Source organism: Ylistrum balloti, unplaced genomic scaffold (assembly GCF_031769215.1).
Source record: "Ylistrum balloti isolate Yb309-2 unplaced genomic scaffold, AGI_CSIRO_Ybal_v1 Utg369564, whole genome shotgun sequence".
In the NCBI taxonomy this organism is placed as follows: Eukaryota; Metazoa; Mollusca; class Bivalvia; order Pectinida; family Pectinidae; genus Ylistrum; species Ylistrum balloti.
The window spans coordinates 467,637-481,043 of record NW_026781863.1 but is presented as its reverse complement, the minus strand read 5'-3'; the positions used below and the strand labels follow the sequence as shown (position 1 = coordinate 481,043).

The following is a 13,407-nucleotide window of genomic DNA, read 5'->3' as shown; positions in this document are numbered from 1 at the left end:
GGAAGTCTTGAAATGATGGACTAATTGGTAATGCATGGTTTCAAACATTGCAGGTTGACGACATTTATGGGGATGTGATACAGTCTTACAGTTTTTTCTCCTTGTAGTTTTTTAGCAGTTTTGAACACCTGGTTATAAACGTATAATCTCCTTGTAGTTTCCGTGTAAATGTTTCTTTTACACGAGATTTATCAATTTGAGTTTGGATTTGGTTTTCGTGACTCATGTAGTCCTTGTGTCCTATTTCAATGATTATTCTTTCTGTTTCATAAATATCCATTCCGATTCAGTATTTTCCTTGAATAGTTGACAGCTAATAGTGAGGTTAACAACTAATTATGACAACGGCTTTGAAAAGTGTTGTAATTTTCAAGTGGCAATATCACGTCACTTACAAATTATAAATATTGGTAATTTGAAGATAAACATGTAGATTTAGTTATTTCAGTGACACACATAACATCATAGTTTACACTTGTCCTGTTATACTGATAGTTCATATTCTAATACAGATTGTCATCACATCATAAAAATATTTTGATATATTCTTTGACTGTTTGTACGTGAAAAATTTAAATCCATATTAGAAATAGATGGTTGAAATCTATTTACGATGAACTAAAAGAGCTGCTAATACTTTCCAATTATCGATAGTAATTGTCTGTTTATATGTTTCTAATGTGCCTATTTCACAACACCGTTCTTACTTTTCAATAAAGTTTTTTTCTACCGATGGCACGTTCGATGACGCAAAAGGCACTTTGATATACCTGACTATGTCAAATTTAAACAAGATACGTTCCAGGTACAAACACGTAATGCTAAGTTTTTAACCAAACGCACAAACGTATCATATTCATCCTTGTCTTTAAGGAGTCCTCAGATATTACTCAGGTCGTGTTCTTGAAGATACGAAAGTAAAAAGATTGTATCCTGCGTTCAATGTTTCCATTTAAATTATATTTGTATTGTCCCCAATCGCGCCTAATAATGACGGGCACACTAAAATACGCCAAAGGGTAATTCACGTCACAGCTACGCCAGTTGATTGTTTGCACGCCATAGCAAATTGTTATTGATTTATTGACAAAATAATTCGGTTTTTTTATTTGTACTTTCAATCTTTCATCAATGGAAAAAAATACGAATGCAATTTCATCGTTTATTTTCGCACATACACCTCCTACATATCAGTTTCTAAATAAATCCAAATATGATGTTAAATATTTTGAGTCGAACAGCAATTTTGATTAAGTGAGAGATATGATAATATTGTTATATGATTAATAGATTATACAAAGTTAAGTACGGTGGAAGTAGTTAGTCACAGTTATGTCCAAATTCCTAGTATGGGCAAATAATGTAAGAAAATGCTAGAAAAGTTTGTCTGAAAATACCCTTATGATTTAGTAAAAGACATTTTGTTTCTCCTGTCCTATCTATATGAAGACAATGGTTCGTTTTGTCCATTTGAAGCAGGTAGATATTTATACAATTCATTTTCATAATATTAGGACTACCGATTAACCCATCTATTCCCTTTGCAAGAAGCAATGGTTTATATCTTGTCAAAAGAAGCAGAAATTTTAATTATGATCAGATTCACTTTCATTGTGGAAATATGGAATATTAATCAAAATCAAGTAAGAAAAATGAGACTATGTGCCTACATCAACCTCCGTGTTCAGCTGATATACCCATGGAAGATTGATCGTATGTCTTTACAAACAATGGTTAACTAACCCGCCAATACCTATATATAGAACAGCTGAGATCTTTCGCTAGCAACTTTACATTATACAATTATATTCATTCAAAAGATTTAGATACTTTTCACATTATGTTTGAGGTAGCCTTACTGTTTTATTTCCATATCGGTTTCCCCTTTTCAAACTCTGTTTGAAATAGACAATATCACAACCTTAAATGTTTGTACATTTTAGCCGGAAGACCTTAAGATGCAAAACATATTTTGACGACGGAAGATTGAACATGATATTGTGAAAGGTGAAGTTTACGATGGCTATATCGTCGGGGAGTATACGTTGCTATAAAAACGGTGAGAAATTACATATTAGTTTAAGAGCTACTCCTTGATATTTTTGTCAAATCATTTTCGAGCACCGACTTTCTTTGATAATCTGTCCATAGTAAATCCGCAGTTCAATGCACCAATATGATCTTTGTTCCTTTGAAGTCATTGTTTTTCTTTGTTTCCTTACAAAGGTACATACATTATTCTGCATAATGAATATCATCAAAGCCGAGTTACGCATGTACTGATTATTCACTTTTAGTGGCTTTATTGTTGTATTCCTCTGGTATACCGTTTAGTTTTCTGCCTTTCTTTAGCACAAATGTTTCTTGAGGAAGTTTACTGATCGCTGCCACGCATCCTTTTGTGCTGCTGCATGTTCCTTGGGATATCCTCCATTAATGATGAGGTTATCTACACACAGTTAGAAGGAAATGCATAAGTTAAGAGACCTTAAACGAGTTTAAGAATTGATGTTGTTACTAATACAATGTAACAGGCATACACAATGTGTTTTTAAACACATTGTTTACCATGCCATTCTTCAACTGACAACAAAATCTTAGATGCGTTCGCACACTTTCAGGATAGATTGTCAAAAGTTGCCCAAGGATATAATTGTCTGTATAAAAGAAGTAGTCTCTTGCGGAAACAAACTGCTACTCGATTTTTTATTTTTGGAAGTTATAAGTTTTTTTATGAAGAGGAATTCACTTAATACTTACTGCGTTTGCAAACCGGAGTTGTCACCGGAATTGTTTGCAGAAAACGATCAAATCCGTTTAATATTCGGCATACAGGTGTGTATGGTGGGTCTATGATATGCCCCGCCCCCGGATATGTCACAAGCTCGGCCTTCTCTTTGCGGTAGTCCTGGGGCATGAGGTCATCATATAGATGGAAAGTATGTTCTAAACTATTCAGGAGATCATCCAAACCCAAGATTGTCAAGAGATGAGCGCCATGTGTCCACGGCTACAATATAGATAACATTTCTTTTTGTTCTTTCTTATTTTCGCTTTTACTCCTCTTATTTGATAAATTATTGCATTTTCATTCTTATACACTTTTGCATTTAACAACCAGGAAATAATTATTTAAAAGTTCCGACCCTTTCATCATATTCTCATGGTGGTTTAACTTAATGAACTCAAACATTAAACAATATTTCTTTCTCATCAGTAACAGTATTTAAGTCTGTATATCAGCCGTTACCTTTAGATAGCTGTCGTCAGGTACCACAAATAAGTCACGTAACAGGAAACCCTCCTGATTGAACTGGACACGTGCCAGTTCGATCCTTCAAATGAAATTCAAAATGCTCTTCAATATCTCTATAGACAGGAAATTATCAGAGATATATTACAGTTTAGGTAAGGAAAACAGATTAAAAGGCCACAGTCAAATGACATCGAAACTGCCATTTTGCTTGTAAATGTTGTAAAATGTTTTAAAACTTATTTTTACAGAACTACAATTTCATCTGGCACCTGTGTCAAAAATTATACAAGACAAACAAGTGAATAACACCTTTTCATACAAACTTAGAGTTAGATACGGTAGAGAAAACAAACTCATTTAACTACATCAAACAGCTTTGTCGTCCTTCTAGGACTCGTCAGTAAGGGAGTAAATGCTGAAGCCTATGAGGCGACTGAGGAAAATCAAATGTGAATGAAAGAAAATTAAAAATCTATGCGAGGAGGTGAGCTAGCCCAGTTATTAAATACATTTTGTAATTTCAATACATCAAATGATTTTAGCACAACGTCAAGTATATCGTGCACCGTGTCGCTATTCGACTAGATACAAGTGTCCAACTATAGATGAAATCAATTGATTCCGGCAACCACTTCAAACACACGTGGAAACTGGAATGTACAAGAAGTAGTTCCCGTTTGTTTTTGGAATCCTTTTATTATTCTTTTATGATAATTTCTATATTGAATTACTATGATGATCATTAACCCGCTAATTACTTTTATTCAAATTAATTTAATTACAGGGCTGTTGCGCCTTCCCGTCTTGATTTTTAATTTTTCCTTCGATTATTTTCTATTTTCCTCAGCCGCCTCCTAGACTTCAAGATTAACACCCTTAATTCGCAGTTTATTTTTTGAGTTGGTTACCATGGCAATCACATGTCAGACATCAGAGGAATTTGTTTTTTATTTTTTTCACAATTTTTATTTCTCTATTGTTAATGTAATTGTTATATAGTATATAAATATATACACAAGTAAGACTGTGTTTTTTAAAGCCAATCTGCTATATGTATATCTCAAACATGACTAATACTTTCAGGAAAAATGCAAATGAACTGTTTTCTGCTACCTTAGCATCACTGACGAGTCTTAGAAGGACGAAACAGTTGTATGATGTAGTTAAATTCACTGTAAGGCTCTCTTGTATCTAACTGTAGATTATTTAAAGGTGCTTCTGTGTCTTTTGTATAGACCACAAGCACGGAGGCACAGAAAAAGATTGGAATGAATTTCACGCAATCTCGTGGTTGTCGTGTATGATATGTCTTCCACTCTCGTTCATTATTTTCAAAATGTAGTAAGACGTTCGGTAAAGCTCGTGGTTTTGAAGTTTTGAAAGATAACTTACGAAAATAAAAAGTGAAATATGCACCAAAACCTTGTGTAACTTAAATCATCTACTCTGACAATTAGATTGGATTATCGTTTATTTTCATTTACCTAGGAATTTCTTCCCCTTGGTCATTAGCATCACTACTAGAAAGAAACAGCTTCATGATGCATTTTCAATAAGTGATTGTTTGGCTCTATTGTATCTTTTTAGTTCTATATTAGTATTGAAAGCTTCAATTGTACAATCCTTTGAATAAATGTTCGTTGTGAGGAATGTTATGTTGTTTTATGGATATAGAAAACAACGGAAACAATATGCAAGTAATACAAACTGAGAGGAAAATCGCGAAAACGTACATGCACTATAGCAAACTTTGCCTCCCGCTAAATGGAAATACAAGATCTTAAAGAAAAATCACAATTTTGGTAATGCCCTTCTGACTCTAAATCCATGTAGAGTAAATTGATTCGACAGCATGTGCATCTAAAGAAGATTTTTAAAATGTACAAATTTGGCCCCACTCATATGGCTCCATGAGATCAACCATAGTTAATATCAATGTTATCTAATTCCTATCCTATATTAATAATTCTAACCAATTGTAAATCATTTCCAGTTAATATCAAACAAACCGTGTCCCATCAATATTTGTTTCTCCCAAGGATTATCTATGTTTTGGTAATGTTTAAGCCTTTTTATCCAACTCCTCGGTCCCATGGAAATGACCACTGTATTCATAACTGGGTTAACCTTTGGGCCTGGAATAGGAAGCATTAACATTGCACTTCCTAGCAGCTTCTTTTTTTAAAAATGATTCTGAATTTGACTTATTCTCGCGGAATTTTGTTGTGCCTGTTGTTTACTGTGGATTTAAAAAAATAAACGTGACATTGCTTGAATTGACCATGGTTTTCACGACGGATGTACAATATACATACATATTTGTACTTTAGGTCACTGCGTTTCCGAGTAAATCTTCCTTTTGTTCGTATTTTGCTCTTGTATGATTGGATTTTAGTTTGGAATATGATTCTGTTGAGATATTGGTGTTTTTTTGCCCCTTTTTGTTGTTGTTTTTGTATCAAAAGTCTTTAATATTTGCTTTATCACGTGATTGGTGAATGGCGCAGAACATAGATTCTGTCTGTTACCTTGTATTTGACGCTATATTAACACCTTTGTGCGTCCAATAAGGGAACGCGCATGGAATACCGTTAATGCCGACGATTGCTCGGACCTGAAACGGAAACGATCTAAATGAAAATATGCTACTCCGGTAATACGGCTAAATAAAAAACCCAAAGATTTTAAGAAACTTCGCATTGCATCATATATGTAGGTACGCAGAAATTGGCTCAGAATGCGTTAAAGAATGGTTTTGTTGAAATGATGTCCCTATTTGTCAAATGATTGATGCGAGAACGGGGGACTTCACTAATGCTAGTTGGTTAGCTTCTTGTATCTCCTTAAGCTTTAGTCAGTTTTTTTCTACAAAGGACATCGGAGAGGCTATATCGGGACTGTCACAAAGACTTCGCTACAGAATGTAGCTTTTGAAAATGTTTGTTTCAAATTGATGTCCCTTTATATGTCAAACAGAACCGCGGCATCAATCTTCGCGCCGTTCTGAAGAGTTTAAGTGATTCGATAAACTTAATGCAGATCATACATACGTTCGGAATGTGCTGTGCCATCCAAAATGCCAACGATCCCCCAAGGCACAAAGACATTATACCAATGCCGTCTGAACGTACCTCTGGTAAACTAGCAAACCATTCCGCCGCTTCCTATTTATAAAACGCAGTAACAACATTGCTTATTTTACTAGCAATATATCACATTGGCATCAAAACTTTGGCAAATTGTTCATCGATTACCGCTTAATTTAAAGTGTATTATGTATAACTATAATATTTCCTTTCCGTATTATTCGTGTCATTTTTTTCTATTTTATACACATTGATCAGCTGTCCTCGTTATAATCACCTCAAAGTAGTCGAGGTCAATTTCCGGCAGTGTTTGTGGCAGGCTCAAGGATAGAGTTGCGAAGCCCCGGGACGACAATAGAGCCGCTCGTTCCTCCACGATCAACACAAAAGCTCCGTACATATCGATGACCCCCGGGAACGGACCGTGCCCTGTATTTAGCATGTGATATAAGATAATAACATATAGTATTAGAAATCAAGATGTGTGTTAAGATATTTGAATTGTTTTGTCATTAATATCAATATTACTAACATTACATAACTCCAAATGTAATTACTTTGAGGAGCAATATTCATACAATATAGTCATTATAATTTATTATGACAAAACGTCAATACTTAAAGATAAAATATTTTTTATTTAAAAAAATCGGTTTTTATGACTTCAGTGCGTATAGAAAGAAAACAACAAGATAAGTGTTGTATTTGTTAAAGTGTTTCATAAATATGCTTGTTATTTTTCTTCTGATTATTCGTATTTTGGCCACAGTTCACCGATTTAAATTTTGCTTCAAGATTTAAACGTGCCAGTATTTGCTAGTTGTATGGTATGAGAGTTGCCATTTCTGCGCCGCATTGATTCGGTTTGTTGGAACTTTGTTGCCATTTAACAATGATGTAAACAATAAATATCGATTACAACATCATAAGATTTTCAAATATCTTGCGATGTACAAATACAAAAAGAAATCGTAATATAGTATTGAAACATGCTCGTATAAATGAAAGCTATAAAATTATCTTTTCGCAAATTTCTAACAGATTGCTTTGCATTTTTTACATTTTGATTCGACGGGAAATCTAGTATTTATTCAGTGGTGAATATATTTTAAAAAAAAACACACACACACACACACACACAATGAACCCATGAGAGCCATACTGATAGCTCCTGTTGTTTATGAAGGGATATCGACATAATGAAATTGTAATACACGAGACAATGAAATGTCAGGCACTACCCAATACTAGACATGTGCTGCATTTAAGATAAGGTAGCATCAAGATTGTCCGGACATTCCTTTAAGGAGTTATTTTGTGCTTAAAATAAGTCGTAGTGTTCATGTGCTGTATCGTATCTTAAATGCCAATTCGTTTTGGATAGTTATATCGATGTCTTTTCATGCAAAACGTTTATTTATATACATTTCCGGTTTAAACGACATCACATACTTCAGGAGCCATATACGTTTTAAGTAAAAATACTAAATTAACGGATCAAATTAATCTACATTAAATCGACTATGAGTTGGCTACATACCTTCTGGTAGGAATAAAGTGCCTTTAAGTTTTGGATGGTCAATGGGTATTCGCCTTGTACTGGTATTTGTGTACCATCGTCGGTTTTCAGCTGTTGCGAGTACTTTTGTTTTATCTCTAAGGTACTCACTTGGATCGTTTGATTCTGGGAATACACTAAAGTTTATTGTTCTTGGTTTTATAGCTGTGGCTTGGAACATGCGCGTGTATGCTGGTAGCCATGGTGCTGCAACCATACTCCAAAGTAAGCCTGCGGGGTCTGCATCTGTTTATCAAAGCAATAACTCAAAGATGTAAAATCTACCGATGAAATTCGAAAAAGCTTGACATAAATATTCATTTTTGGATCCGGGCATTAAATTGCAGCAACGTGATAATAAAATGACGAACATTTGGACAGGCATCCTTATCATGAAAATTACACTTCACAAACGAATTCTTTATCTTAACGCGTTCATTGCAAACAACAACATCTTTTCCACAACACATCGTTTTTTTCAAAACTTTATTCGGTGTTGCATCTTAAAGTCATTTCCACAAGAGAAGTTACAAGTAGAAAACAAAACTGTTTTAAATCCTTGAGAGGATCCAATGTTCGTGTACAAAGTATTTCAAAAAGTGCAATTTTAATATAGAAAGGTATACAAATAGAAATTGATTACCAGGTGAGCTAAGTATCCTACGCTTTCGGAGAATATAACAAATGTTTGCTTCTAGTATGCAGCATATACTAAGCACTATGTGGCAGCATAATACACTACCTGTTTAATGTCAAAAAGATTCTTTTCTTTTATCATATGGAAATGAAGCAACTATAGTCTAATCGAAATACCACTGAGAAAGCACAATTTCATGTAATGGAAAATAACTTGGGATTGTGGACAGTTCTATAGATTTTCATGATAAAGAGTACCATATTTCAAGAGATTGTTGGAATGAATCGGGAGTTAAGGGATCTCCAGATCAATGAAAAATTGCATTGACCCATTTGAAAAAAGACTGGCATATAAAAATTTTAACAACTCTAGATGGAGTGATGGATATCTACACCAACCAACCAAAAATATCGGCACAGCAATGTTTTTGTCTCATTATCTCACTACTGCAATACTACTGACAAATGAGACAAACCAGCTAACAAGATTACAGTCTCCTGTTGGCCTCCATATTGCTTTTATTTACAGCATTTTGCCCTTGGTGACGGCACTTTGTCAACATAGCATCTATGACTAAAGGTACATAATGCGTGTCTATATGGAAATGGTAGCATATATTAACAATAATACATTAAAAAAATATATAACTTAGGGATCACCACCAACCGGTAACATGGTTTGCCACGGTTGCTTCAACGCCAAGAACTAAGAAAGTAAATGCTATTGAAATTCATAGTGTATTGCAATAGATTTTTGCGCAGTTCAAAGTTCAAGAATAATTCATTGTTTACTTTGTAATGTTAATTTACAGTAGTAAAATGAGACACTAATTAATTTACCCTTTTTAACGACAACTACCATGTAAACCTTGATCAAACTAAGTAAGTTACGCCATGTTCTTAAATGAGAACAATGTATACACCAATGGAACTAACAGGCAAACTAATCAGCATCACACTCATTCAGTTTCATATCGCAACAAGAAATAGTTTCTCAAACTTCCCGATAATTCACAATAGAGTACATAACCATGCTTGTCATATAACTGTCAGTGTTGACTTCGTTGTAGAAAAGATAAATGGCTAGGGTAGAAGAGCCTGTAGTGTCCTCGATTTCCTATCCAGGTAGTTGTATTCAATGGCAGTGGTCAACAATTTTCTTATTGTTTAAAAAACATACCGTCATTAATGAATTTAAAAGTGAAAATTACGACTTTGCAAAGTCTTCGTGGCATATTTTGATAAATTCAGCGAGGTATGAAAACAAAAACAAGTCAACCAACAGAGGGGCAGTTAGTTCCCATAGGAACTAGTTAATCCCTTTAATCGGACATAAAGGAAAAGGTATCTGTTGGAAAGCATTAAAGGGAGTTCAGATCGAACTAATGCGATCCATCCCTTGGGTAAGTTTGGGAATGACGTCCCTTCGTGATCAACACCGTGGTGCTAACTTTCTCAACCAATTATAGCCGTGTGAATTCAATAGATAATCAAACAGGAGTTTAATTTTAATTTTTCTCATGTTTTGTATTTATTCACAAATTGACAATCTCTTTTTTAAATAAAATGTGATTTTGTGATATTCACTTGCTATCTTTCTTTGACACATTCTAATTATGAAATTATTAATTTTAATGAAACAGTGAGAATCTTTAGCAAATTTGCTGGATATCATTACCCCAGTGGTGATAATGAAATTAATATGCTGTTTGCAAATATACTGCTACGCAGTATTTGTGTGATACATGAAGTTATTTACCGTGAGCCGATCAACAGACAATGATTTTTTTAATTCTTTCTAATTTAATGTTTCATACCACTATAACTGCCGCTGATTGGTGCGTCCTTCCTCAGATCCACATCACCACTGCTATTGGCCCGAAATAGACCATGTGACCAGAACAAGTTTTCTTTTAACTCCGTTGTTGCCAAGATGATAACTTTGTCGTTTGGAGACAGTCCTGTAACCTTGACCGTAACTTCTTCGTCCATTAAACAATCGGGCTTATCAACGGTAAGTACAACATCCGCACTAGGTGAGGTGTTCAATCCCGTATTTAGCATGGAGAGAAATCGATATGTTTTTGATAATCTTGGAGGCTGTGCATTTCCGCGAGCCAATGTAGACGTTCGATTCTGCAAACCACGGCAAGACTGATATTGTTTAATAATAGCATAATCATCCCATTCATGTGCATATATTTATAAACCTTAGCACCGTGATAAAGAAAGAATATACTCATATTTCTGACATTTGAAAATCATGATTAGCTCATCAAAACCTAAAATACATAAACAATAAATTGTCTTAAAAAACGCTAAAAATACCTACGTCTCAATAAAAGTTAAATTTAAATGCAAAATCAATTAAACGAAAGCAAACCAAAAGCGAGCATGACTGGTTGGTAGACACCTAAGTTAGAACAACAATAAGATAAAGTTTTCCGAAAGGGTAAGCGACTTCATTAGTTATTTTTTCTTCCTTCATGAGAAAAGGGCCAACAATTTTCTCCAATGCGATCATTATGAAGACCATTCCATAACAGGTGACATCATCTCATGTTATTTGTAGCACTCACTATTTTAAACCGGTTACATAAGTGACGAAAGTTGCAATACTTACCATATGTTTAAGCCACATACACGATATAAGGTAAGATAATTGATTATAGATATGTCCATAGCATTCCAGTTTTGGGTTACAATAGTGGGTGTTGAAATCAAAATAGTTTCCACAACAATGGTCAGTGTGCGTTTGAGTTGCATAAACAAATCTTACTAACATTGCCGCTTTTAATTGAAGAAATATAACTAGATAACATCTTTCAACAAAAGTAATAAGATACACTATACACAAAATGTGTCAGTGTTATAGAACCTTTCAATGATGATAAAGAATTAATAATGAAGACTAGGCATATAAATCTAAACAGATGAAAAAGTTAAAATATAGATTAAAATTTTTAAAAAAAAACCGTCGAAAAATAAGTTACGATATCGATTGAGATATGTTTGTATTCTTATTTCTCTCTCCTTTTACTTGATTGCATTTATTGTCATATTCTAATCAGATACTTCAGAGAGTATGACAGACAATACAATATAGTTTTACTGAATTATGAAGTACAGGATCAAAATAGATGATAATGGATATATTAAAAAAGTATACCTAGTGTGGGATGTTTCATCCAAGTTATAAAATACCTTCAAGAATCATAAAGGGGTTGCAATAAAACAATACTCCTCCTTAAAGTTCAAATGCAATAAAAATGAAATAATTATTCGTGAAAAACATTGATAATCTCTTATGAAGTCATCAGTGTGTTACAAGATGTACAGGTATCACTTATTTTTATTATTTTGATTTTGACAACCACGGATTCTCATTGGTCGATCATTTGTAATGTTAATTCTGACACAAGCCACATATTCATTCATATGCAACTATTTCGACGGGATACCATGGGTTACCCTTAGCGTTTATCAAGTCATAGGCACGAGAGCCTACAGGTAGAATGGAGTCAGTCGTGGATGAGTGATTTTATCGAATTGTTACTCGGAGACACGTATAACATGGTTATATAGGTATCTGTTGCAGCCTATATAGGGGTTACACATCATAACATTTCGAGCTTATTTCGAATTTGAACCCGTGATAGCATAAATATCCATGTTGAAAATCACAAACAAAAAAATAACCACCTTCAGCGATTATTGTTAAAATCAGAGCACTACAAATCAGTTCAACAATATCTATTGAATTAAAAACATAACAGCTTATTATATGAGTGCATATGGTCAGTTATTTCGAAAGACGCGACAGTAAAACCCCAATTGAGAACCCCTGTGGCTATGTGCTTTATGATTTCAAAAATGACTTGAGTCAATATACTCGTCTGATTTGGTCAGGGGTGTATGATAAAGACACCTGGATTTGGTTAAACAAATATAACTGCAAGATCTAGAATATGAAAATACATTTGAAAAGAACAATTGATTACTACTGTAACAATTTAAAATTTGAAGATTAACAACTGAAAACTCTTGATAAAGAATTAGGATCGGAAAAGATCTACAACATCTACCGTTAACCATATCTTAAAGTAACCCATTACACTTAGGAAATGAAGGACAGTGATTAGAAATTGATTAACCGCAACATTTTTAAAAAAGACATTTTTCGCAACTTTGGCTATGCTTCTATCCACTTCAAATACATAGTACAGAGCGAATCTGGAATTCATTGAACTCTTACATTTTATTTCCCTTTAAGAAGTTTGACTTACATTTATAAATAGCAGTTAATAAGTCAATTTTTTTTGTAATCCATTTGCTTGGTTTTTGCAACATCAAACCGTGTTCTTAATTTCCAAGCAACAAGTCCGTGATCACTGTTATGATAAGCAATGTACTAAATACGATACTAGCATGCCAACATTATGAAAACGTCTTTTAAGAAAATCTTGAAAACCAACTATGTCAGGTAAGATCAGAAACGTATAACAGTGCGAATTTGAGACAGTTTTGTTACTTTTCCTAGCTGTTTCAAATACTCGAAAATGCATAATTGTAACTATTTTTATATCTGATTATTATGATTAACACGAAACGTATAAATGCATGGAATGTATTGAATTTGCATTATAGATATATATATACGAACGGAATTTATAGTCATAAGCTTATAGATAAATAAATGAAATAAAAAATAACCGAGACATTAAAATAAACAGCAGTAATTGTTGATATTCACATACTGTTAAGTAAGTTTCGGCTATAGCTTTGCCGTTATGTGGAAATATCGTTTATATCTTATGAATTTCCTTAATTACGTGTGAGTTTCATCATTTCGAAGATATCCAATGTACTTT

General features: G+C 33.8%; 1 protein-coding gene across 1 annotated transcript; it reads right to left on the bottom strand.

Moving 5' to 3' along the window:
* Window positions 1–2,348: 2,348 nt before the first annotated feature.
* On the bottom strand, window positions 2,349–10,600 carry LOC132552930 (bile acid-CoA:amino acid N-acyltransferase-like). The gene is made up of 8 exons (XM_060217165.1): window positions 10,354–10,600; window positions 7,883–8,146; window positions 6,620–6,771; window positions 6,307–6,420; window positions 5,785–5,870; window positions 3,251–3,335; window positions 2,761–3,010; window positions 2,349–2,449 (listed from the first exon to the last, which is right to left on the bottom strand). The coding sequence occupies exons 1-8, from the start codon at window positions 10,598–10,600 to the stop codon at window positions 2,349–2,351; spliced, it is 1,299 nt and encodes a 432-aa protein (XP_060073148.1).
* Between the last annotated feature and the right edge of the window lie 2,807 nt (window positions 10,601–13,407).

Excerpts from the sequence above, each read along its gene's own strand:
- LOC132552930 (XM_060217165.1), bottom strand. The coding sequence starts at position 10,600 with ATGCTAAATACGGGATTGAACACCTCACCTAGTGCGGATGTTGTACTT. Across the intron at positions 3,336-5,784 it reads AATATAGCGTCAAATACAAG|GATCGAACTGGCACGTGTCC; the intron begins GTAACAGACAGA and ends TTTCATTTGAAG. Across the intron at positions 3,011-3,250 it reads CTGACGACAGCTATCTAAAG|CCGTGGACACATGGCGCTCA; the intron begins GTAACGGCTGAT and ends TCTATATTGTAG.